At 54.3% G+C, this 26,984-nt stretch overlaps 1 protein-coding gene and 1 non-coding gene across 6 annotated transcripts in view; one reads left to right on the forward strand and one right to left on the reverse strand.

Moving 5' to 3' along the window:
- The window catches only part of MBP (myelin basic protein), an 83,714-nt gene that overhangs the window by 19,354 nt on the left and 37,376 nt on the right, over positions 1–26,984 (forward strand). For all 5 annotated transcript variants that reach the window (XM_032470385.1, XM_032470386.1, XM_032470384.1 and 2 more), the window contains exons 2-3: positions 2,760–2,835; positions 14,769–14,856. In XM_032470385.1, the coding sequence (XP_032326276.1) occupies positions 2,785–2,835; positions 14,769–14,856 (139 nt within the window). In that variant the 5' untranslated portion in view covers positions 2,760–2,784. The remainder of the gene's footprint in view (positions 1–2,759; positions 2,836–14,768; positions 14,857–26,984) is intronic.
- Positions 22,441–22,512, reverse strand: TRNAT-GGU. Its single transcript has one exon. It is a non-coding gene; the product is annotated as a tRNA-Thr (tRNA).

Below are 26,984 nucleotides of genomic sequence, written 5' to 3' on the forward strand. Positions count from 1 at the left end.
GACGGAGCGCAGCTGGGGGGCCGCCCACGGCGGGGCTGCGCAGGGCCGCGCTGGGCCACGTCCTCCGCGCCACTCCCGCCGCCCCGCGGCCCCGCGCACCTCCAGCACCGACGCTCAGAACAGGGCTGCTCTGGGACAGGGCCCTAATCGGAGACTAGTCGCTGCGTTTTTCTTGTCTTCCTTTTCCTGCCAGTGTGTAGATGTGCCTTTGAGGCTGGGATCTGCCAACTCAAAACGATACTTGTAAAATAAACTCTCTTTCTGCTCATCTGAGCCCGCAGGGCAGTCTCACTAGCTTGCGCGCACACAGAAGTCTGACCCGGACTTTCGTTATTTTGATCTCTTCTGTGTTCTAGTCTTGCGTTTTCTAAATACTGGTTTCTAAACTATTTCACAAACACTCCTCCCAAGTGTGACCTGAAGTTCGGCTTTGCGTCTGATAAAGCTCTGAACAGGCGCGCTGGCTGGGAGGGAGCGCGCCCTCCGTCCCAGGAGCAGTGCGGGCAGCTCGCGGTGCCCTCAGCTGTGCTTCCAAGTCCTTGGTCCAAAACCGGCTCTCCTCTCGTCCACAAGCAGCCCCCCAGATGGTTACACGTCCCACACTCTTCGGAGGGTTTAGGGTAAATCCGCAGAGATTCGTTTTCTGGAAGGAAGGAGCATTATGCTGGGGTAATAACTAGAAGGAGGAGAGGGGAGGGGAGATGGAGACGGGGGGGAGGAGGGGAGATGGAGACTAGGGGGGATGACTGCGGAGGGGAGGGGAGATGGAGACCGGGGGATGACTGTGGAGGGGAGGGGAGATGGGGGGAGATGACTGGGGGGGAGATGACTTAGGAGGGGAGGGGAGATGGAGGGGGTGGAGATGACTGAGGAGGGGAGGGGAGGAGACAGGAGGCGGCAGGGGCCCCCAGGCTGGAGGTCCCTGGGTCTGAGACGCTACCGCCCAGATGAGAATGAAGATGCTCCCACGTGGCTCTTTATGCCTGGACTGGAAAAACCCTCAAAAGTCCAAGCTGTCAACTTGAAAGGAAGCTAACTATTTTTGCCTGCGTTTAGTTTCAAATGCACCAGTTCTTATTTCTTAAAGAGGGAGGTGGAACCATAAACGTTCGATGCCCTGCCGTTCTGTGTTAGGCACACAGTGCTTGCTCAGACTTTCCGCGGGGTCATGGGCGGGACTTCCAGGGACCCCTGCTCTGCTCTCCGCGCTCAGACCAGTGTCCTGCATCCTGTCCTCTGACTGCACTTCAGACCCCGGGCGGACACAGACGAGGCCTGGCTTTCCTTGCTGTGCTTTTCTTACCAGGTATCCCCTCTGTGCGTCCCAAACCTCCATCCTCCCCACAAGATTACCCTATGGGGTGTTTGGGGGCGTCCCGTGTGAATAAGTTGGGACATCGAATACTGAGATCATCTGCAAAGGCCGACTTGCCTTTTTAAACGCTTGCATTCTGAATCCTGTTTCCTTCCCGCTCCTGTGGTGACGCTTCAGCATCAGGAGGGGTCTTGTTGCGGCTAGAGCCGTGGCTTTGATTTACCAGCGCGTCACCCCCACTGGCATCTGTTGGAAAGGCAGCTCTTTATGGGCTCTCCTTCTGCGTGGGGCCCTGACTGGAAACTCACTGCTGCCCCGGTTCCCATTTACAAATATGACGGCGGGAAGGGTCTCCACTCCACAGGCGCCGGGCTGTCTGGGTCCCCACCGGGTCAGGGCTGCCCACGGCCGGGCGCCGGGAGGGGAGGCTGCAAGACACCCTGGATTCCCTTCTCCCAGCCCGCGGCAGAGGGCCCCTGCCCAGTGATGTGGGGGACTTTGGGGAAATTCCGATGCTGGGTAATTCCCTCTTTTCTAAAGAAGTGACTTCGGGGAACAGAACTTGCCTTTAGTTCAGGAATTTGTAATATTTCAGAAATCTCTCCCATGTTTAGGAGCTGATTCATTTTGTTACCTTTCCTTGTTCGGCAGGGAGCTGGTGCTCACACATTCTTTGAAAAGAATACATCATGGATGACTCCACTTTGCAGCTGTCCTTAAAGACTGTCACCTGCGGCCAGGTGACGGGCTTAAGGTGGTGTGCAAGTGGCCCTGTGGCTTGTTCAGGTCCAGGGATGTGGGTGGGATGAGGGGTCTGTGTGGATGGGCTTGGCTAAAGTCTTCAGTTTCGTGCCTTACTGGGGAAAAAATAATAAATTTGCTGCTATGGTTTGGGATAGAAAATACAAATGAGGGATGCACGCTTTTTTGAAATCCAACTTTATTTGCCCCACGAACTCTGCAGATTCTTAGGATGCTGGTGTGATCAGCAGTCCTCGGTTGGGTCCTGCTGTTTCTGCGCCCACACGGTCCCCGAAGCAGCGAGCTTCTGGTTTTCATCATTCCGAGTGTCAGCACTTTTCTGCGCCTCTGCCCATTTCGCTGTGACACCTGACTGTGAGGCGCCCCTCCCGCGTGTGTCTGTCCCCGAGGCCTCGGAGATGGGCTGGTTTTCTGTATCGGTGACGAAACACCTGAACCGTGTTGTCACTGGACAGAATTCAGGTTTGGGCAGAGGTCCTGCTTTCTAGCTTTTTCCAGGGATCAGAAGACCTTGGGGCTCAGCCATGAGCCTTGGGGCGCCTCTTGAGTTTGGGGGCTTTCATTTCCTTTTCTCAGAAACGGGCACAGCACGTCAAATGGGATTGTTGTTGTGAGTGAGAAATGATGTCGGACACTCTGAAAATGCCAGGTTTCCGGCTAACGGCCCCTCTGTTTCTTTCAGCATCTGAAGACCTCGTCGGCTCAGGATGGGGAACCACTCCGGGAAGCGAGACTTAAGTGCCGAAAAGGGAAATAAGGTAAAAGGGAATTGGCTCAAAGGCCTTCCAACCTGCGAGTCCTCCGTGCTTACACCCCGTGGCCGCCAGGGCTTCCGCCCTGACTGTCAGCTCATTTACCCTCCTCCTTTAGAAAGCTGCAGGGCTTGGACCGCTGGCCCTGAGCACACAGCTCAAACCCGAATCCTGGGCCAGGACTGCAGATGCACCCCGGCCTTACTGTGACTGGCCCCTCTCCGCACCGCCACTGTAGGGCGTTTGGAAATATGGGAGAGCAAAGGGGAGAAATGCCAGTAAAAACCGCTCAGAATGGCGTCTGTGTGCCTCTAGCCTCAAGCTCGCAGTCTTCCACCTTATTCACCAGTGTCCTCTGTTTGACGATGGTCAGGGACCGTGGTCCTCAGTCCTCCCTGCCCCTCCCCGAGCTGTGCAAACAGGTGACAGTCACAGCACCGTCACCGGGCATCTGACGGCTTCCTCTCTGCCCACTGAAGACACAGTTCAGATGAGGAGACGGGCCCGACGGTGTGTGCAGGACCGTGGCCCCACCGAGTCTACAGGGGGAGAGGTTACCCACTCCACTTCTTCTGTCCTTGAACTCGAGGCAGGTGACGGTTCATCAGAATGTCATGTGGGCCCCCCACCTCACACTCACGCACAGAAGAGCTTCATAAACATCCGCTGGGTTGAACCACGTTAAACTGCAGCCCACGACCCGCAGCCGAGGTTCCATGTGCAGGCTTTGTTAGTAACAGTGGACTTGGCAACAGCAGGTCCTCCTCTGATCTGAACTTGGCCTTCATTTCTGTGTCAGCCACGTGGGTAATTTTCCATAATTTTCTCTCAAGCCATCGGTGTAAAGTCAATAAGTGATTGCATGCTGTTTGTGTTCATATCTTAGCTTCAAGTGTTTAAACACCTAAGACAAAACATGGTTTTATCTCAAACAATGTGATGCAGTTTTTCTCCTAGTGATTTCAGTCCCCAGGTGAAGCGGGGGGATCGGCATTTTCACAGCGTTACCATTGATTTGGAGTTCCCCCCTCTCTGTTGGAAGGTCTTACACACGTGGGACTGGTTCTAGTCAGTCTTGAGTGGGGATCCCCTGTTATTTTCTGCAACTGGGGTGTGAACTGCGTTATCGATAATCACCTTGTTAAGATAACAGTGGCTCTGAGCCGAGGGGGTGTTCGGTGACTGAAGACCATGGGTGTGGGCAGCGTCTGCACCAGGACGGTGTGGTCTTGGCAGAAAGTGAAAGCGGAAAAACAGCCCTTCTCAGAAAGCTCCGTCCTGTCAACGGGCGGCTTTTTAAGGCACAGAGCGACTGATTTGCAACTTGCTTCTAAAAAACCTCTCCGTGGCTGGCAGTCTCTTTCCTGTCACTGACGCTGAAAACACCAAAACATCTTTCTCTGTTTAATTTTACCGAAGTCAGATTGTTGAGCAACAGGCGAGCCCACGCCTACGCGTTTGTTTTCTGAAGCCTAATCTGATGATTTAAAACCAAGAAGAATCGGGAGTTTAAGACCAGTGGTTCCTGTAGGTAGTTGCCACATGTAAGGGCTCCTTTCTTTTCTTTTTTGTAACTGGATTGAAAATATTTGAGGTCTTTTAGAGGGAGTGCTCTGGCATGTCATGTAGCCTTTAAACTTAAACCAGAAGGGAAAAAAAAAAATCGCGTGAGCTCGTGACCTGCTGTTTACTGCCTGGTGTGTTTCTGCAGTAATTCTGGGAGGCTTTTTTGTCACTTAGGAGAGAGTCGATGGAAAGCTGCCTGTTCCAGGGAGCTGGCTGCTGACCTGTTAATAGGGAGGGAACCCATGGGGAGAGGTCACCCACTCACCCCCCCCACCTCTGGCCTCTTGTGGGAGCTGCTGCCCAGAGAGCCAGGCTCCCCCTGCCCCTGACTCGCATCCCCCCACCACTCAGCCCCACGTCCTCACGCCCCTGGCCCGCCGCCCTGCGGCGGGTGTAGACCCCAGAGGTCCTGTGTCGTGACTCCCTGCTCTGCCCGCCCTCTGGCCAGCACTGGGGAAGGAGGCAGAGATGCTGGCTCCCCACCAGGAATTCACAGCCGCCAGCTCTCAGGGACCCCCTCCGGTGACTCCCCCCTGTTCTTTCACTGGAGTCTCTGTCCTGAAGAAGGCACGCCAGGCTGGAGGAGAGACCACATGATGGAGGGGATGACTGTGGAATTTCTCTGATCAGAGCAAAAACGGGCTCCCCTTCCAGCCTCACATGTTAGCATGTCAAGGTCAAGTGGGACTCGCACCCGGCAGCCGCATGGCTGAGAGCCCGCGCTCAGGGCCCTGTGGGCCGCATGCAGCTGGTGGACAGAAGGGAGGCCCCCAGGGTCCAGCGGACGCTTCGGGGAACCGTTCTCATTCTCAGGAATGAAGAAATCCCTGTTTTTCTAGGAGTCCTGCTGCAATTTGGTTTCCCACCAGTTCACCAGCTCTTGGTCGGTCGGTGCCTCTTCACCACGGTCACTTGGCAGGAGCAGGAAGGACACACCCCAGGTGCCTGGGGAACCCAGACACATGTTTCTCAGCGGCCCCACCCACAGAGGCTGGGGAGGAAAACCGGTTCCACAGGCTAAAAATACAGCCCCTGCCCCCCTCCCCCACCCCGGAGGTTGTGGATCGGGTAGCATGTGAGCAGGCAGACAAGACGCTTGGCCTCAGTGGCTCCTGGAGGAAAGAGCCTGTTCCCTGCGGTCAGCACGGGCCAGGAGCTGGACCAGCCCGTCCCCAGGAGAGAGTGGTCCTGGCCCAGCTGATGCACTGGGCTCCGTCCCGTTACTCAGGTGCTGGCCCTTCCTCTCGCTCCGCGCTGCTCTGACTGCTGTCAGTCTTTGATCTGTGGGTTTACTCTTTGGAGTTTCCTGGTGACTCCGCGTTAGACCCGCCGACGGCCATGGCAGCTGCAGTGGATGCTGACATCAGCGCCTGCACAGCTCTGGGCAATAGTAATTTTGAAAACCTGCTGGTGGTGCAGGACAAGCTCATCTCTGTACTCTTCCTAGCGGCGGTATCTGGCTCACAGAGCTTCTCCACAGGTGCCAACCATGTTTCTGGAGGTTTCTCTTGAAGCAGCTTAACAGAAATGATGCCACACTGCAGAGCAAGGTCTGAGGGCTTTTGCAGAATCCAGCCTCACACCTGAGTTTTACAGTCGGGAGCAACGTGTTAGCCTGTTGCATGGATCCCGTTAGACTGACTACTTATTTAAGTGGCCTCTTCAAAGCCCAGTGCGTGCCCAGTGCCTCTCCAGGGATAGTCACGCCCCTGGAGACGCCGTCCTCGTGTTTAACCATTATCGAAACCCCACTGTCTGCTGAGACTCTGGGACAGCGTGCGGATGGCACTCTGAGAAGTGAGACGTTTCGTCTGCAAATATACAAAGGGTCATGAAGCAGATCAGCTCTTTCTATGGGCGTGGAGCTGGAAGAGGTCGACTGGGCTGCAGAAGACCTTTCCTTCACAGGACTGACACCCCAGCTGTGGGGTAGGCTGGCTCTTTCCACCCAGGGTCTCATTCCTCGCCTTTATTCCTCTACATAGTCCTGCGTCGCCTCATCCCGAGGTGGCAGGTGGTCCCACCTGCTCGGGACGCTCGGTTCTCGTCACACCGGCCTCGGGAAGGAGCCGCCACTCTGCTTTAAACCACCGTCAGCCCGCGGGCTCCAGGCCATCACCTCCCCTCTCTGCTCGGAAGTTAAGTGCAGCGGGGGCCTGACTTCCGTCGGCTCTGCTCCTGGGTGTGCCCCACCAGAGCTGCTGCAGAGGTGGGGCTGCCTGCACAGCCTGTCTGGGGGCCCAGCGTGCCCCCAGACTGCCAGCCCAGGACTGGTGGCTGCTGGCCGGCTTCACCTGCAGGCCCCAGCCCAGGGCAGGGTGTCATCCCTGCTGCCTGCCCGTCCAGTGAGCCCTTCAAAACCCTACCCAGCATGGCTCCCCTACATCGTGTGCCTCTTCTCTCTGCAGTTCCTTGTTGGAACCAACCACTTACCCCAGGGCTATTGCACATGATGGGGAACAGATTTATTAAGAAACTCACTTCCGTCCAGTCACCCAGGCTCTGGCCCGGAGCCTCCCAGGATGGGGCTGCAGTGCCCTGAGCCGGAAATTCACCTGAGAATTGTCCCTTTCTGATTTGGTGGCCATGTGTTGGTGACTGTTAGACCCATCCACACGTAGTTCTGTTTTCATAGGCAAGTCTTGTAAATAGGTGTTTTTTTGAGAACTCAGGTAGCTCTTAAGTTAACCAAATACTACATATTTAACAGCTTAGGGGGCTGAAAAGTGGAAGGCACTTCCCTACAGAGACCTGCCAGTCCAGTCTGAGCCTTAGCTACCCAGAAAGCCCGAGGCCACGTCTGGTAAAGTCTTAGACACGAGGAGCTGGCAGATTGCTCCCCGTACTTGTCTTCAGCAGCCCCAGTCCCCCACTGCTCTGTCTCTGTCTCTCTCTCTGTGTGTGTTGCACACACACACCCATAAAGAATTCCTCTTCGCCCCGACGGTGGAACACTGAACTCTCCTTCCAGGCGGATGGCCCAGCTACACCCATGGCTGCCGGTACCAGTGCCCGCCCTGCAGATGCCCCCCACAGCACCGTGCCGTGGGCCCTCTGCCCTGTCCCTGTGCCGTCCCTCAGGCTGGTCACAAGACACACGTGGCTAAGAAGCCTGGGAAATGTGGTTGGTCCAACTGAAGAGCCACATTTTTAGCCTGATTTATTTTTAAGTAATTTGGATTTAAAGAGCTGCCCAGGCGAGGGTACAGCTCAGTGGTCGAGCGTGTGCTCAGCACGCATGAGGTCCGGGGTTCAATCCCCAGCCCCTCCATTAAAAACAAACAAACAAACAAATAAACCAACCTAATTACCTCCCCCTACCAAAAGAAAGTAATAAAGTTAAAAAAAAGAATTCTTAAGAAAATAGTTTTAAAAATGCAAGAGCTGCCTGTGAGCAGGGGCAGTGCATCCGACAGGACGCGTCGCCTCGGTTCTCAGGGTTCCGGGCCCTACAGGTCGGCAGCAGCTCCTTCCTGTTGATGACAAAAATCAGAGTCTTTCGCAAAATCATCGGATTCCATGCAACACTGAGCTCAGAAGGTCAGGTCCTCTGGAAGCACATGTCCACCACCGAGGACAGCGCTGGGGGGGTGCCCGCCATGCCCACCTCCCAGCGGTGCTGCGAGCGGCGCCCTCCGGCCAGTGCTGCCAGCTGCGGCGTCCGGTCAGTGGGACTGGCTCTGACGTCCCCGCACACACGGAAGCCCGCCCGCCTGACGCGCTGAGTGGGTCCGAGGACCTCCAGCGAGCTCCTAGAGCCAGAAACGGAGCAGAGCATGCATCCTTCCGAAGAGGCCCTCCAGGGCCCGGGACTCATCAGCGACTGACTGCCAGTTGTCAATCGTCAGTTTCCGGCGACCGCTGCGGGAACCTGAATGTGGGCTCTGAATCTGACCTGGAAACGAGCCACAAGGAAGTACAAAGAGAACCGTCTCATTGCAGGTTGGTTTGGAAAACTGCGTTCATACGTAAGAGCTCAGAGAGCAGCTCCCACCTGCTCCCCACGGGGCGGTGTCGGCAGATCCGTGTTAAGTGCAGGGTTTCGCTGCCTCAGTGGCGCGGCGTTGCTTTACAGCAGGTTCTCGAACGTGTCAAGGCAGCGATGTTTTTGCTCTTGGAAGGGACTAAAGAGAAGCTCTCTCGTCTGCAGTCTGTGCCGAAAGCCTGACCCCAAGGCTGACTCTGATTTTTCTGGAACGTAGGTGGGTGTGCTGTTTCCTCTGGCAGACTGAACACTCACACCTTTGCCAGGCGGGGCAGCCACAGGCGTCACAAACACAGATGTGGTTACTAAGGACATCAGGTGTAATTAGCAAGCGAACCACCCCCTCAACAACCCTTAATAAAAATAACGGGGTGATGGTGGCGTGGTGCCCCAGGCAACAGAAAGCCAGCAGCACGTGGTTTATGAACTCGCCCGGCTTCCCTGTGCCCGTCCCAGGCCCCAGGTCCAGCCCCCTCTTAGGGGTGGCCACTTTGACCCCTGTCCAGGGCCCCTTCCTGACTCAAACCTGTTTCCTTCCCACTCGGGGACAGCCAAGCCGAGGCCTCAAGATCTTAGGGTTCAGGCTGAGTACGGGAAGGACCCCAGGAGTCAGTTTCCAGGGCCCTTGGGGCCTCAAGCTTAGGGTTTAGGGCTTGAAGACCCGGGGGCATCAGATTCCCAGGAGATGCACGTGTTCTGTGTTCTTTCAGCCCATTATAGGGTTTATTAGGGTTAAGAGTGAGTTTGCAAACTTAACTTTTATCAGAAACAGTGACCGCATTTGCAGGCCGCTGACTTGGGACCAAAAGTGGTTCAGCATAAGTGATGCATTAAACACTGGTCGTTGACTAGAAAGACTCCGTGTAAAACCGCAGCTGCAGGAGGGTGCGCTCTGGAGATCCCGCCGCCCACGGACAAGCCCTCCCTCCCCGCAGTCCTGCTCTTGGGTCCCGGGCAGCTGACCGCGTGGAGTCAGGAGCCCCGTGCCTCAGAAGGGAGCTGCTTGTCATCTTGTTTTCAGCTGGATTCCAACGTGCCTTCCTTCACCCTGTGGAAGCCCCAGACTCCTCCCGGCCCTGCGTCTGTCACACTTCATCACTTAACGAGGGCCGACAGGACGGCCGGGAGGGAGGTCAGAGATGTTGGCAGTCTCTCAAAAACGCAGACCCAGCAGGTAGAGGTGGCCTTATTTCATTGAATCGTTTTCTGGGTTTGTTTTTTTTAAGTTGGGAAAATATCTGAGCTTGTGCAGGGCACACTTGACGTGAAGTAGTTTTCAGGCGTGGTTTTGGATTCACATTTTATTGGGAACCTGATTCCAAGGTTGATACCCAGATATTCACTCATCAATTCTTAGGAGCTTGAGCAGAGGTGCCCAGGCGGAAACTCTCCTTTGCAGAGGGTGGGCGCATCGGAGTCCCTGGGAGTGCGAAGTGTGTTGAGTGTCCTCCCGTGGGTGGTCCCACTCCCCGGGCTGGGGGCGGGGTTGGGTGGGAGGCCGCCTCCCCACCGGGCTCACTGCTCCGTGTGCCCGCAGAAGGCTCCTTGAGCTGCCATTTCACCCACTGCCAGGTAATTTCAGAAAGGCCACCATGTAATTTTATCTGCAAGAACAAGTCTATTTCAGACTCTGACAGTGAAAAGCGTGCCCTTTCGCACAAACACTGTGCTTGTTTTGTTATTAAGAACTTTTTTATATTTGATAAAACCCTCTTAGAAGGTTTTAAATGAAACTTAAAAATCCACTTTTAAAAACGATGCTTCCTGTCCCTTCTCAGCCGTTACTTCAGTGGTGCGGTTTTCAACGTTTAAATTTGGAAGCGAGGGATTTTTGTCGGCTGGAAGACATCTGCGAAAATTGATCTTCCTGTGTTTTTAGGGTGTATGTGTGTGTATGTGTATGTGTTTGTGAGGGTGTGTGTGTTTGTGTGTGTGCGTTCGTGTGTGCGTGCATGACATCTTTCTTGCCCCCTGGATTCCAACACTGTAACATGCCAACTGGCAGCTGTGAGAACACGCTCCCAGGCTCAGCCCAACCTCTGTACTTGGGTTATTCTGGCAAGTCACTCTCCCATCTGAGATTTGGTGTCTACGTTAATTTAATTATCATACAGTTAAGCTGAAGCCCAAGTAAAAGGCATCATTGTTTCTGTGGCTTTGGGTCCTTGCAAAACAGACTCTGTCATTTCACACACCCTAAATCGTGCTTGAGCACAAGCCCTGGAGCCAGACACAGGTCGTCAGTGGACAGACAAGGCGAGTGGGTAATAGCGTTAATGACACACGTGAGTTAGCGTGACTACAGCGCAGGTTATTTACAGATGTGTGTGCGTCCACACGCTGCTGTCTCGTAGCTGCGTTAAGTCACTTGACAAAATACCGGCGTCTTGAAATTTAAAGGTAAAAGGCGAGCTGAAACGTTGGGATGTGCTGGCAGGAATTGGCCTCTTTCGGAGAGCGGTCAGAGGAATGTCCTCGCGAGCACAGCGGCCCGTCTGCCCCGCCCGCAGGGCCTGGCCTCCACCCTGAGGCCCCTGCCACCTGCATCTGCTGCCCGGCTCTCTCTCCCCGCTGCCCTCCCAGCCCCTCTCTTGCAGCTTCCCTGCCTTTCTCCCCTCGAGCCGACGTCCCACCCAGACCATCGGGTTCATCTTCTTTCTCTGGCTGGCTTTGCCTCCCCACCCCGACATGCACACCTCTGAGAACAGGGGCTCTCCCACTTGTGGCCCCCCACCCAGGACCCTGAAGAGCCGTGCTGGGCCCTCGGCACTGTCACAGCCAGCGGCTGAGCGGGTGCCATCACCCCAGAGTCAAATGATGTCACCTTGTGGCGTCTACTCAGCGCATGGTCTCCACGTTGGTCTCGGTGGTGATCTCCAAACCGTGCAGGGCTGGTTACTTCTCCTGGAGATACCTGCCGGGAAGGAGACAGCTTCTTCAGAACATCCCCTCAAATTGCCTCCTCTGAATGCATGGAAGTAGGAAGCCTCCAGGAGCCCACTCATTAACACGGAGGCACAGCCCACCGCACTTCTTTTTCTGGCATGCCTGGGCCTCCAGAACCAGGGAACTCCCTTACTAACAGGGTGTGGAGAAGCAGAGTGTCCCGGACACTCCAGCGCGACGGTGGCCAGCACTGCGTGGGCGGCTGTAGGCCAGAGAGCATCACAATCTCTGATCTCTGCACGTCTGGACTCATAGAGTGTCCGCAGTGACCCCATGAGATGGACGATATGATTACGTCCATTTACGATGAAGGAGACAGCTCAGGAGGCCGCAGAGGCGGGCAGCGCTGACCATGTATTCAGAAAAGTGGTTGGACTCTGCTCTTTCAAAGTGTTCGCCCTTTAGGCAAAGCTGTGTCTTCAAATATTAGACCTTTTGCCCTCTGCCTGCCTGCATCACAGGAGGCGGTTAAATACACGAGTGCAGGTGCAGGTGACGTGTTCAGGGAAATTAGGTCGGTTTTATTACATCAAACTGAAGGAAGTGTGTTCACTTGCAAATGAAAAGGATGCGAGTTTCCCGTTGCCTTATTCTGTTCCCAATAATGTAGAAAACCCTTCTGATCTGAACAGATGCCCTGGTGTGAATTAGCTTAAGTGCACTTTTAACAAATTCTCGGCTCACTGGACCGTCGAACTCTTAAGTAAAAGAGCTGCGCTGCGCAAGGCCCGTCTCGCTGCCTCCCCCGACCCCAGTCCTTCCTTCCTGAGCACCCTCTTCCCCTCCTCAGCCAGCTGAGGAAGCGGCGGCCTCCCGGGGCACGCAGCAGGACCCTGGAGTTCCTAGAGTAGGCGCCAGCGTGTCCGGCTGCGTAACGGGCCCCGATAAACCGTCTGACTGCGACACCAGTTAACGCTTACTGTGCTGTGACTCCCAGAAGCCAATGTTTAGATAAAGTCCCGAGCCTCTTCCGTTGCGCTTGTTGTTTAAAGAGTGCTGCGTCCTAATCGCACCACGGGCCGGGCTTCCAGAGAGCGCAGCTTTACAGCCCACCCGTGAGAGCAGCGTCTCACCACGATGGCGTCACGAGGACCTCAGACAGGTTGTTTTAAACCCCCCGCAATGTTTTCATGTGAACTCCATGCGAACCGAGCACTATGGGTTTTTTTAAACATCTTTATTAAGATGTGATTCACATACCACACAATCCACCCATTTTTTTAAAAAAAAAGCTTTCCTTCTGGGGGAGGTCATTAGGTAATTTATTTATTTATTATTTATTTATTTAAGGGAGGGACTGGGGATTGAACCCATGACTTCGTGCATGCTAAGCCGGTGCTCTACCCCTGAGCTCCCCTGGTTCCACGCACTGTTTATCATCAGATTTATCTATCTATTTATTTATTTTTAATTGAAGTAGAGTCAGTTACAATGTGTGAGTTTCTAGTGCACAGCGTCACATTTCAGTCATACATATATATACATATATTTGTTTCCATATTCTTTTTCATTATAGGTTACTACGAGGTACTGAATATAGCTCCCTGTGCTCTACAATATGAACTTGTTGTTTATCTATTTTATATCTAGTAGTTAGTATCTGCAGATCCCAAATGCCAATTTATCCCTTCCCACCTCCTTCCCTTCCTGGTAACCGTAAGTTTTATTCTATATCTGTGAGTCTGTTTTGTAAATAAGTTCATTTGTGTCTTTTCTTCTTCTTTTTTTTTTTTTAAGAAGATTCCACATGTAAGTGATATCATATGGCATTTTTCTTTCTCTGACTCACTTCACTTAGAATGATGATCTCCACATCCATCCATGTTGCTGCAAATGGCATTATTTTATTCTTTTTTATGGCTGAGTAGTATTCCATTGTATACATATACCACATTTTCTTTATCCAGTCATCTGTCGGTGGACATTTAGGTTGTGTCCATGTCTTGGCTGTTGTAAATAGTGCTGTTGTGAACATTGAGGCACAGGTGTGTTTTCAAATTAGCATTCCCTCCACATATATGCCCTGGAGTGGGATTCATGGATATATGATAGTTCTGTTTTTGGTTTTTTGAGGAATCTCCATATTGTTTTCCATAATGGCTGCACCAAACTACATTCCCGTCAGCAGCGTCACCAGGTTTAAACACCAGGAACACACGGAAGGACCTCCTCACCCACGTGGAAGCTGGATCCTGGCAGCTCTGGAGCGGGCCATCTGCTTGGTCAGAGTGTTGCGTTGCTTCCCTTCCTGTTTGGGTGGTACTTGAGGTCCCTGAGATTTGATTGGAGAGTGGTGCTCTCAGAATTTAAACTGAACATGTACACAGCCGGCCCATACAGGGCCTGAATTTATTCTCAGTGTGAAAAGAATGTTTTGCTTCTTAAAACCCAAAGAGAGAGTTTCCCTTAGAGAGATGCCACAGTTTTCCTAGAAGTCACAGAGTGTCCCCAAAAGCTAGGCACTGGCTGGTTAGCATCCTGGTCTCCTCCCCACGTGCCCACACCACCATACACACGGCTGCGCAGAGCCCTGGGGGCCGGCAGGGTTGGGTCCTTCTGAAGGTTCTGAGTCTGTCTAGACTTATCCTAGAATCTGGAGTGCCCAGCATCCCTGGCCTCCCTGGCCTGTGGCTACCTCACTCCATCTGCTCCATCATCACATGGCCTCTTGTATGTCCTTGTCTGTGTCTGAATTTCCTCTTCTAAGAAAGGAGGGCCATACAGTCATCATTGGATGGCGGGCCCACCCTACCCCAGTGACCTCGTCTTGGCTAGTTCCCTCTGCCCTGACCCTAATTTCCAAATAAAGTCAGCATTCCCAGGTACCAAGGGTCAGGCTGTGCATGTGTTTTTTAAGGGAGGCAAATGAACACAGGGAGTGAAGTTTGGTGTTGAACTGTGGATTTTAAGGCAATTGGGGAGTAAGGAGTGTTTATCCACACTCTGCTCAACCACTTGGTAAAGTCACCCAATCAGGTGACAAAGGCCACAGGGGATGAAGGAATTTTGTTTAAAAAACAAAAACTCTCCCCAAGGCAGTTTTATGTCCAGTCTGGGAAACTTCGGTTTGACCTAATTAGATTTCTTTAGACTCTAATGGAACCAGCTCCTCACTAAGAACAAGAAACAGGGCCTTCCTGACACGGGCAGGTGCGCCCTGGAAATACATGGAATGGTGTCCAGCTCATTCTTTGAACAATTTGCATTTCTTTTGTACGAAAAACACATCCTCTGGAACGAGAGGATGCTTGCATGCCCAGGCGGAAAAGACAAGCCAGAATTCAGACTCCCCCGCAGAAAACCCACCCTGAACCAGATTCCACCTCCGAGCAGGATGGATGTGAGGGTGTGATTTGCCAGCAGGAGAGAAACGCGCCAAAGTGTCTTGCTGAATCGCACACTGCATCCTAAGGAAGGGTTTGTTTTGTGTTGTTTTTTCCAGGAGGGTGAAACTAACAGAGAAGAATCTGAAAAAAGGAGAAACCGCCGTCACCTGCCCCGGGAGACCTCGGAAGACAGCGATGTGTTCGGTACGTCCCATAAAAATCAGACGATGATTTCATACGATTGTTGTGAGCCACACACTCTTGTTTGGGGAAGGTCTTGGTTTTCTCCATTACGTGAGGGACCTGTGAGTCTGTTCTCGTGACTGAAGCGCAGACTCCACGGAACGTGGGGGCTGAGAGCGTGCTCCCTCCTGCCCCGACGTGGCCGCCCTGGGGAACCCCGCCGTCCGGCCCCACCTTGTTTTCGTTCCGCGTGCCTTTCTGCACACTGACACGGGCGAGTTCCCAGAGCTGTCCTAGCTAGGAGATGTTTCTCGAACCATCTGCTCAATCCCTTGGGTGCAGAGTCCAGAGGCCCAGCATGCCCGTGAAAGTAAGCGGTGGGGCTGGGCGGGAGCCGCGGAGCGTGGGCACCAGGGCGTTTATCTGAACTCCAAAGGGCGAGTCGGGGTGTCGGGGGAGAAGTGCTTTCCATAGAAGGTCACTCTTCCGTCGCCCTAGGAATGGAAGTTGCCGCCCCCGCCGCGGGGAGGGCACCGGCCCCCACTGACTCTTGCATTACCGCTGTCGGGCCCACCTTTGCCGGGTGGCAGTGACCCTGGGCGACCTGCCACGGCCGCAGGCTACGCGGGGCCTCGCGCGGGTCTGTCCTTTCCCCTTCTGCACGCGATCCTGGAGCGCTGAGGCCTCAGGCCCGGGGCCCGGTCTGGCTGGTTATCAGCGGAGGAGGGACCGGTTTCCCAGCTACTGAGATGAGCTCTCACCATGGCCAGCCCGCCCCGCGGGGCTGACACCCAGGAAAGGCCCCCCGCCGTGTGCCTGGCCCGGCCCCTGCTGATTCCTGGAAAGCGTTTCTTTATCCTTCACGTGTCAGGCAAGATAATCCACCCCGATATTTTTTGTTCCTGATTTACACGCTCTGTTTCAAAAACCTTTTCCTTTTCTCTAATCCCATCCTTCTGGAGCAAGCCCACATCATAACAGAAGGACCCCTGCCCACTTTTTCAGTATCTTAATTAAGCTTCCATGAAAATCAGTGTAACCCAAGACGGAGACGAAACGCAGCGGATTAGCGGAATGGACGTCAGACTGTGAAAGGAACCGTTGCTCTCTCCTGGTTTCCACCTGCTTTGTGCCCGTCTCCGCAGGGGTTTCCTTGGGGCCTGAACCCGGCCCAGTGCCTCTAGGTCGTGGGGTGCCCGCTCCTCAGGGGCAGAGGAAAGAGCGGAAGAGGGAGCACCGTCTCGGAGGACAGCGTGTGGTCTTAGGATACGGGGAGGGGCTCTGACTGCAAACTGGAACCGCATGTCTGAGGGCCGATGGCTGTAATACTAAGTCTGCCTGTAAACCTCTCAGATACAGGTCTTTGGTCCTGTGTCCAACGACACACGTAGATAAGTACAAAAAAGGAAATGACAAAAAAGAAATGTCCGTATTTAGGCTCTGTCTATGAAGAAGAGTAAATTTTAGAATTTGGGGGCCACGGTTGCTTCTTTTTAACGCAGGCATCCTGTGTGTCACTGCTGCCCAGGGTCACTGCCCTTAGGATGAGCCGTAACAGTGTCAGCCACTCTTTCTCCGTCAGACACACCCGCATGCGTGCGCACACGGTTATACACGCCTGTGCGCAGCACTGTGTGACGTAACACGGAAATGACCTATTATAGGCCTTTTCCGTAAATTACAGACATGGTGTAATTCCCCGAAGTTCTTTCAAAGGCAGCCCTCTTTCATCTTCTCAGTGAGATACTCAGTCTGGAGAATTCTTTTATTATCCAGAGTCGATGTGAAAACCAGCCGAAGTGTGGCGGTTTCACTCCCGTCACAAAGTTAGACTTGTGTTTTACTGGGAAGAAAAATGCCACAAGCCAAGCTGCGTCTTGTCCTCGGTGACTTCGCAGGGCCTTGAACACCGAGAGGCTTGAATACCCACTGAGTGAACGTGCTTCTGACGTGCCAAGCTCTCAGCCCTCAGAGTGACGGGGAGCAGTCACTGATTGTCACCTTCACGGCATGAACAGCTGACACCACTGAGTCACAGCGGAGGGGAACGTGTGACCACGAGTCAGGGTGGCCCAGGGCGCCTCCTGGGTCCCGCTGTTCCATGCTCTGCAATCCTGAGTCACGCAGACGAGGGGCCCTGCCCAGCTGGCCGGCGTCTGCTTTTGAACTGGATCGTCTCACCCTCCCAGTGCTCCTCTGGGGTCCAAAGCTGCCCCAGCCTGAAGGTGCGGAACAATGAGGAGAAACAAAGCTAAAATAATCTTGGCTGTCAATCCTGACCGTACTGTCTTGGAGGAAATCTGAGAATTCTTTTTCAGTTCTGAAGGGTTGACACCTGTCACTCCAGGGGAGAGTCAGCAGGTCCCTCCCGACTTACAGAGAGGTCTCCTCCTGACAAGACAGGAATTCCCTGCGTGTGATCGGGAAACCACACCTTCGTGATGCTCTAGGAAACATCTGAGTCACCAGCAGCCGTTTGCTGATGCTCTTGGGGCTCCTGGTTACTCATTTCGTCTGCGTGTTGGAAGAACCGGGGGCGCGGGAGAACTTCCTCGGAACCGGGGAAGGCAGAGCCCGTCACTGACTCAGCAGTGCATGTAGGAGTTTTATTTACTTTTTCATCTCAAGGGAAACTTTCCCCGAAGTGTTTGGATCTAAGTGAATAACTCACTAGAGCACACTGGTAAATTTCTCAGTAATTTCTCTCTGACCGAGGGTGGTGACACTCCAGGTTTGCCTGGTCACCTAAAAACGTTTCAGGGCTCGCGAGCCTACAGAACCATGGGCTGTCCGAGCTTTGGGAACCAGAGTGTTTGGCGGTGGGACAGTTACTGGGGTTTTTTGGAACCTCACACCCACACACATGGCACAGGCTGTCTTCGTCATCTGAAATCCAGGCAGGAAGGACGGGGACGCCCACCCGCGCGAGCTCACCAGTCCCAGGGTGAAAGAGATGCAGGGAACTCGGCTGCGGAGAGGGGAAGCCTGAGGTTGCCCCAGTCACACCGACGAAGACGTCTCCAGAAGAGGGCACCCCTGCTCTTCCCAGAGCCACGGTGGCTCCTTCCAGACGCGACCCACGTCTCCAGAGCCAGAGAGACAGGACGAGAGTACCGCAGCGTGAGGTGGACGCTGGTGCCGCTCTGCAGGGCCACGGGGGTCGTGAGCGCGTCCCTCACTGCTTCAGTCACGGCGCCTTGCGGGGCTAAGCCACGTGCTCGTTGCAGGTACAGGGCAGAATCCCACGAGGAATCGCCGATTCATCGCCCAGATAAAGGAGAGAGAATTGTCTGTGTTTAATGTTCAGGGAAACTGTTCATATTAAAAACATGAGTATAATATGTATAACATATAAAATATAATATATTGTGTTAATAATATATAAGTAATACACGTTGTCATATATATTTAAGTAGGTAGAAACGTGTGTGTGTGGCGGGGGTTATTTTATAAAGCTTGCGTTGGGGCGGGGCCCGGCCTGGCCCTCGAACGAGCTTAGTCAGCATCTGCCAGTGACGGAGCCGCCTCCCCCTGCGGCCCCGTCCCCTCCTCCCCCTAAGACACCTTTGCAAACTGCTGATTTCCCCCAGAAATGCCCCCCAGGGTCCTAAGCCTGAGCTCTTTACTCCCGAGAAGTTCTGCACCTGGGCCGCTGCTGAGCACAGGGTGCACACGTGGGAGGAGCTGGGGGCAGAGTGGGGGGCGCCTGGGCACCCGCAATTCCGAGACCGACCGGGATGAGGGCTGCGGTCCAGCGAAGGCTCCTCCGGGGAGCGATGCCCCTGGTGAGCTGGCTGGGGCACCAGCAGGGCCGGCCCTGGTGAGGCCGAGTCGCTGAGGCCTCCTGCTGGCCGCCCACGCGTTTACCCCACCCCCGCCGGCCCCGGCCCTCAGATTAGAATGAGCTGCTGAGAGTCACTTGAGGCCAACAGAGTCACAATAGGACAACTGAACGGTTCCCAGAACAAAAGGGGAATGCAGGCCGCACATGGGCACAAGCAGCAGCTGCGTGGGGTTGGTCAGCGGGCAGCCCTGTGTGCCCGCTGAGGCCCGGGGACGCAGAGTCCCCCTCGCCCCTCTCCGGACCCCCCCCCAACCGCTGCCATCCTCGGGGTCAGTGAGCCTCTGGGGTCCCCAGCTTTGGTTTCCATCAGGAAGAGTCCCCATTCCCAGCTTCCACCTCAGGCTGGCCTGAACTGGCCGTGAGGCCAGGCCCTGCCTCGTCCTCAGTCCCCCCCGCCTGTGGCCCCCGAGCCCGAGGGCCCTCGCCGGCGGCCGCGCCCTGGGCAGAGCCGGGCAGGCACGCGCTCCCAGCCCCGCATCGGTTCCTGTGGGCGACCTCGCAGCCCCTGAGCTGTGACGGCAGTGGCTCGTGGGTGAGACACAGTGCTGGCCGACTTAATTTCTCACTAGAGAGGTGGCAGGCAGCGGGCGGTGTCCGCGTCGCTCCCAGCAGGTGGGCCCGATGTGAATCCGCGTCACTGAGGAGTCCTACCCTTGGACTGTTGTGTTAAACATTTTAATTTCAGGGCTACAATCCAGTCATTTTCCAGGTCACGTAAAATTCACACGAGAAGGCCCTCCTCCCGCCTTTGTTCCTGTCTCTTAGCAGCAAGGACTCTTCCTGGATGGTTGAATTTTATATGCTGTCTTAATTAGTTTGAAAATTTACCTCTAGCTGAAAATTTGTATCTAAACTGCTTTAAAACAAAAAGTATGTCTTAATGTCTTCCTTCTTTTTCTAAAATCTTTATAAAGAATCAAAGATGCTGTGGACCAATGTCATAACCAGGGGTCCCATCACTGGAAGGTGACGCTGTGTTGACATGTGATTTGCTGCAGATGTGGGGGCAGGGGGACGGGCCTTCCATCCAGGTGACGACACCAGTCCTAGTGTTCACGCAGCAACTACTCCGATGCCTTGAGGTCCCGGGGGAATCCCAGTGAACGTTCCGTCCATCTTTATGAAAACACATGCTGCTCCAGCCCCAGAGAAATGGACTTTGACTCACACACCCATACACACACACACACACACACACACACTCATTCACCTACGCACACACACGCTGACACACTCACGCACTCCAACATGCCATATGCACACTCACGCAGCCACACACAGAGCCAGGCAGGACGGGGTGGGGAGGGGACACGCCACGTCCCCACCCCGGGGGAGCCTTCTGCCGGTCTGCAGGCCCAGCTGGTGGGAACCACGGGACCCCTGGGCTTCATTTGTGAGCGAGGACAGCCACCCACAGCTGTGCCAGCTGTGTCGTTGGCAGGAGATTTCTGGAAGTTTCTTTGCCACCAGTTGTTTGCCCATAACTGAAGATGAGAGGGCGGTGGTGGTCTCAGGAGGAGCAGAAGGAGAGCCATCTCTGAGGGGGGCCCAGGGGCGTGTACTGCCACTGCTGGGCTGGGATCCCTGGAAAGGGCTGGGGAGACCCCCAGCACCGCCCTCTTGGGCTGCACAGTCAGGCTTCTCGGGTACCCAGGGGGTTGCCTCGGGCTTTGGGATGCTGTCCAGTCCTCAACGTCGTTCTCACTCATCTTCACTGACACTGAATTAAAGAAGACACCTGAGATGGTGAGAGGGAGGGACCCTCTCAGGCTGCCCTCAGGTTGGGGACAGTGGAAGGACAGAGAGAAAAGTTTCAAAAGCATTAGCTGCCCCGCAGCCGGGAGGGAGGGTGCGGGTCTGCCTCGGCTGCCGGTTCCAAGGCCGTCCCAGGCACATGGGCCGCAAAGAGCGGGACCCGACACCAGGAGCACTTTGCCCCCGTTCCTGGGGTTCCACACCCGCTCTGCAGACGTTTAGACGCCTGGAGGGACCAGCTGCACTTTGACTCACTTGTAGAGCGATACTCCTTGAAATCCTGTACGAAACTGCCGTCAGCCCCTCACCCGCGGGGCCTTCCAAGCCATTCAGATAGAGGCTTATGTTCAGCCGGAGCCGGAGGGGTCTGTGCAGCTGGGGCGCAGCGCCAAGAGAGAGCTGCCTTGTGCGCAGAGCAACGCTGCAGCCGGCTGTGGGCCCCGCGAAGCACGGAGGTGGAGGGGTCAGCGAGCTGACACGGAAAACGTAAATAAAGCGGGGCAGGGTGGAGCGCGTGCCTAGCGTGCACGAGGTCCTGGGGTCAATCCCCAGTCCCTCTGTTTTTAAAAAAATAAACAAATAAACCTAAAATTACCTCACTGCCGTTGAAAATATTTTTAAGAAACATAAAGAAAAAATTTTTAAAAGAAACAAAATTTTTTAATTAAAAAAAATATAAATAGAATGCTACTTCTGTGTTTCAGAATGTTAGTGTCTTCAAAATTATAAAAAACTATCTGCAGTTTTCAAATCTGTTTTGTTTTTGCAACTGCCTCTCTCTTCAGCGCAGCCCTGGAGGCGGCAGAGGCATTTTCTCCGCTGGGTTTGTCCCCGTGACTCTGTGGCTCCAAGTCTGGAGATGTCTCCAGGGAAGAGTCGTGCTTTGAGGGCAGGTGGCTCCTCGAAGTCAGGAGAGGGGCAGTAACGCCAGAACAGCGTAGCGCAGGGAAGCCTGGTGGCTGGCTGCTCCTGGCATCAGTCTGATAAGACCCTCAGCGGCGGCTGCTCAGCTCTTAGCAGGGGAGGGGACCAGCCCTTGTTTCCGTGGCTACAGAAGCCGGCCTCCCTCGGCCCCTAGTCATCCAGTGGCGCGTGCTTCTGATACGTCACTAGCCGATCGAAGGGCCTTCAGGCAGCTTTTACTCTAACCTTGCAGGAACTTCAGGAGACAGAAAACAAAACCAGCCTTTGCGTCGGCAGGGTTGAAACAGAGACCAGACTGTTAAGCTCTCCATCCTCGTAATGCCTCGCACAGGGATTGTTTTATTATTTTGAAATGAGGATTACTCATCCTGCAGGTGTTGGCCGAGCGATTTCTATGCCCCAGGCACGTGTCTCAGCGGAGAAGGGCAGCAGTGAACGAAACAGAAAGGCCTGCCGCGTGGACATGACCTCTGACCTGGGTCCCAGTCCTGACTCTGCTGCTTAACAAGCGTGTGCTTTTCGGTCTGACCCCGCTGAGTCCTGGTGCTGACACCTGTGAACCGGGCATGGGGGTGCCTGCGACGCGGGGACCTGGGGGGCCGGGGGCAGGTGCGAGTGAGACTCACACAGGGGTCTGCAAGGAGGAAGCTCGGCTCTCTTCCTTTCCTTCTTCTCGGCGTGGAGCCCCGTGCCCCACCCCCACTTCCTTAACCGTAAGTCAGCTCCGAGGACCCTGTCCCTGCCTGGCCTTCACTGCTGGCACCCCCGGCCGTACGGAGGCCGGAGCGCAGGTGAGCGGCGCCGTGAAGCTGTGAAGCGGGAGGAGCGCAGGGTGCAGCTCCATCAGCGTCTTGTCAAGGGAGCGAGTCCCCCACGGGGGCAGGGAAGTTGCAGGAAGGATCACCCTTCCAAGTGCAGAGAGAAGAGACGCCTGTTAGAGCTTTCGTTCTAACCGTGACGGTCGGCGTCTTTTCTCACTGAGCTGCGTTCGGTCTGTGGATTTGCTGACTGGACATGTCACACGTGGCCTTGATCCCATTTTTATGGCTTTTAAATGTGTTTTTAAATTTTTTTCCCCTTAACAGAAGCACTGGGGATTGAACCCAGGACCTCGTGCACACCAAGCATGCACTCTACCACTGAGCTATACTCCCCACCCCTCAAATTTCTTTTAAAAGAAAAACAAATTACAACTCTTTTTAATGGATGTTTTTCTTCCCCTTTTACAAGTTAAGTTTAACTTGATCTGATTTTGTCTGTGCACACAGGAGAATCCCTGGGTGCCCTAAGGGGCAAGCACCATCTTGGTGGGGCTGCTGCAGGCGGGGGCGGTGAACACAGCCCAGCAGTGGGGCACTCAGTGCGTCGAGGCCCCCGAGAGGCCCTCTGGGGGACAGTGCTGAGCAGGGGCAGAGTCCAGAGCCTCTGGAAGGCCTCGGGGGACATGGCCTCTGAGCTGACCCTGGGATGCCAGACAAGTGCGGCTGTGTCCCCACGGAGCAGCCCTGTGGCAGGAGGCCAGGGCCCTTGGCAGGGGGCTGGGGGTGGACGCTGTGCCGTGGCGGCAGAGCTGTAGGAAGGCAGGGTGGACCTGACACTCAGAGAGCAGTCAAAGGCGGAGTTTGATTGCGATGTTAGTTTGGTCTTTGCCCATCAGCAGTGGGCAGAACCCAGGGTCCTGAGCATGGCCGATGGAGCCTCTGACCTGGAGGGTCTGCGAGGACAGGACCTCGGGGGAGCAGCCCGTCCAGGACGAGGCTGCAGAGCCAGAGTCCATGCAGTGGCCGCAGATGCAAAGGAGCCGTGATTGCCAGGTCAGCCTGGCTCCTGGCACTTGCCTTTCCAAACGTTTCCCCGGGTCGCAGCCACTCCCACGATGCTCCCAGGTCACACAGAACCGCCGTCCCGACCTTCCCTCCCTCACAACGCTGCACTCACCAGCCCAGCAGCCTGTCTGCATGCATGGGCTTTCGGCGAGGTGCTGAGTTCTGCAGCATCCACGGGGCCCTGGGGCCCTCCCTGTCCCAAGGTGGTCACAAGCAGTGGTCAAGGTTAGCCCCGTGAACCACGTCCGTCCCCGGGACTTGAAACTGGGCAGTGTAGTAAGGACTCAGCATTTAAACACGGGCCGAGACCACCAGCATCCAGGGAGCGGATTCACTCCCTGAAGGAGGGGGGACTTGCACGCCCCAAAGGGCGGATGGGGGCAGCGGAGTCGAGAATGCGGAAGTCGGGGTGCACGTGGCGTGAGCAGGAGTCGGGCCCAGGGAAGGTCGGGTGGGGCTGCTGGGGCAGGATCCAGGGGACCGTGGGGACCGGGCCGGTTGACGTGTGAGATTCTGGCCCCCAAACGTTTGGGCTAAGGGTGGGCACACTGACACGGGCTCTAGACAGCTGTAGGCCAGAGCAGCCTCCCCGAGGTCTGCGTCCCTTCTCACTCTGCTCAGAGTCCTCTTGGAAAGCACTGGGGTCAACCGATAGCCCTCACATCCCAAGCACCAAGCACTAGCTCAGCGCATCACAGTGTGCAGAGTATGCCTGGAGATTAAAGGCTTTATCCTCAGTCAGCACCCTCTACGGATGGCACTTCGCGTGCTGCATTTAGACGTTTGTAGAGATTCAGGCCAGAAGGGATGTTGCAGCCCCCTCCAGCCCGCCTGTGAGGGATGCAGGCTTGGTGATCGCCGGTGAGCGAGGCAGCCGCACCACCTAGGTGCCCGAGGGCCTGCGCCTGCACCCGGAAGGTGACATCATGCGGCTGTGTCCTTCAGCGTCTTCAGTAACCAGGACCCGTCGGAAATAACCCAGAACTTGTAGGAAATGAGCCCTAATTGTCTTGTGATGAAAATTTAAAATGTCACAGTGAGATTCAAGGAGATCAATTTTTCTTCAGCTTTGGAGAACTTTGTAATATGCACACATCAGTATCTGTGTGTGTGGATTTATTTCCATGATGTGCAAATGTTGACTTTCTGGTTGGGATAATTTCCTTATGAAATTATCAATTTATTCAAGGTTCATGCAACAAAACATAAAAACGTTATGAGCACCCATTGTGATTAAGTTAGAATTTTCATGAATAAATCTTTTAAAGAGTCAACCCCACTGCATGAGTAAACATGGAATATTTTCCATTTCTTTAGTCAAATACCCAATAAAATGTGAGCTGTGTCTGATTATATATGATCTTGATAAACTGCCTCAAAACGATTTCTAAACAAGAACATAAGCTGAAAAGCCATTAACATGTTAGCATGCACTTTACTAAAACAGGTAGCGCAGCCAGCGAAGAGCTTCCCAGCAGCTGTCTTTATAGCTGGTATCTTGGAACATTTCCTTTTTTCTGTTAATCTAATTAAAACATCACCTTTTCTTCATCTGAAAAATCATGTTTTATCAGCTGAGGGTCTTTTTTACGTCTTTCACTGAATATTTCTTCACTTGCAGAGTCTTCAAGTTATTTTTATCCCTAAAAAGGGCAGCAGCTAACACTGGCTGGTACGGGGCTGGCCCTTCCTCGGAGCTGGGAGGCCGCTTGTGAAAAGCAGGCATTGTGTGAGAAGCCCATCCTGCTCTAGACATTTGACACCATTGTTTCTGCCGCTTCCAGGGACAGAAAGTGTGCAGGACAGATCTGCAACTGTCCCCGGAGCAGCTCTAAAAATAACGCTCCCGCTTACGGAAACGCCCGGTAGAAATGTATCGATCGTTTTCCCCACTGTGAGCCGTCAACTACGCCGGTCCCGCCAAAAGAGAGTCAGTTGAAAAGGCGAACGCTTCTGACTAGTTTTTCCAGTAACAAATGTCAGAGCATCCTCCAAATACTCATGAAATGGGATAAATGTCTTTAGGAGTGTGTGTTGGTTAAACATGAGGTTCTGTTTGAGCTCAGAGGAAGGACGCCCGCCAAAGCCAGGTAATCGCGGACCCTCTTCCTTTGAGGAAAGAAAAGCAACTGAGACCAAAGGTCACGTTTTTCTAAAGACCAAGGACACGGCTTCTGGCATCTGTGCCCTTGGCTGAGAGGATCACAAAGCACACCACTTTCTGCACACATCCCTCACCTTTCTTTACTTTTCAACAATTGCAAGCAATACTGAATATTCACACATTCCACAAAAAGCCCAGGGAGGTCACAGAAAGCGACGGGCATGCCCGTTTCCTTGTGAACCAGCGGCGTGTCTGCGTCTCCGCAGGGCCGAACTCCAGGCTGACTTTTGGTGATTCCACGGCTACTAGAAATTTCACAGTGTTCACTGGTTGCCAATTAATAATGCAGGATCTGCGGCCCTGATCTGTTTGGTTTTCTGCATGTCTGTAATCGGTAATTCTTCCAAAAGAGTCTAATAGCACCTGATTATTTAGCAAACAAACCTCAGAATTGCAAGGGAGGAAGAAAGATAATATGAGACGACTCCAGCTTTCGCTTCTTGAGGAGTGCAGGGCAGTGTGAGGCGAGTTAGGTGCACATGCATACAGGGAGCTGGGCTTTACCGCGTGTGTGTGCCTTCTGTATAAATGAACAGCTTCCTCAAGGATCAGAGCCTTTACCTGTTGGAAGGGGAATGAAAGTCAAGTGCGAGACAAGGTCGCACAGGCTCAGACAAGTGATCGCGCGTGACGGGCGTTCTCTGAACTCGGATGTCCTGGGTCTGACAGGGTCACCTGTAAGGCGTTTACTCTGGTGGCCGGGAAGGTGCAGCTTCGCCTCCGAGTCTCCTTCTGGCCCTTTCCTTGCTCCAGCTGCTCAGGGGTGGAGGCTTCGCCGCCGCTACCTGATCTGCACATCTCTAAGAGACGGCTCTGCCCTCGCAGCCGTCCAGTCAGATTAGGCCACGCCGTTCACCCGTTCCCCATCACCTTGTGAGTCCGGGCCCTTGCGCCCCACCCCCTGGGTCCCCGCGGAGGTTCCCGGGTGGCCCGGGTGTGACCGACTGTACCGTATCCCGGGGGCTGGGTTCCCTTTGGCACATCCATCTTCTCGTTTGAAAACAGCTGTCATTAGTTTCATTCATGAAATTAAAACTAAGTGTGCTTTTTAAAACCACCTTCCATGTCAAGTCCAAAGCTTCAGTGGTACAGAGAACATCTTACTGTAGTCACTTGCACTGTAGGCACAAAAAGTGAGTTCTTTCCTGCGCGGTAGGCTCTCAGACTCTGCTTCTCCTGACGCTGCGTGGCGTTAATCCTCAGGTCTCCTGGTAAGGCTGCACTGGCTCCCGTTCCTCCTGTAACTCCTGTTCCCCCTGTTCCCCTGTTACTGTTACACTGGCCCCTGTAACTCCTGTTACTGTTACACTGACCCCTGTTCCTCCGGTTTCTCCTGTTCTTAGAACTTAGATCTACATTGTAGCCCAAGGAGGTCAGCAGACGTCTTCTGTAAAGGGGCAGGTGGTCGACGTTGCAGGCTCTGCGGACCCCACGGTCCCCATCATTGCTGACTCTGCTCTGCCCTGGGAGCCCAGAAGTAGCCAAAGATGATTTTGTCAGCACACAAGTGAGGCTGTGTGCCAGTGAAACTTTATTTATGTGTTGTGAAATCCTATTTTTTTTTTTTTTCCTTTTTAACCATTTAAGAAGGAAAGCACATTCTCAGCCCCGGGGCTGTGACACCACAGGTGGCCCA

This window comes from Camelus ferus, chromosome 30 (assembly GCF_009834535.1).
Source record: "Camelus ferus isolate YT-003-E chromosome 30, BCGSAC_Cfer_1.0, whole genome shotgun sequence".
In the NCBI taxonomy this organism is placed as follows: Eukaryota; Metazoa; Chordata; class Mammalia; order Artiodactyla; family Camelidae; genus Camelus; species Camelus ferus.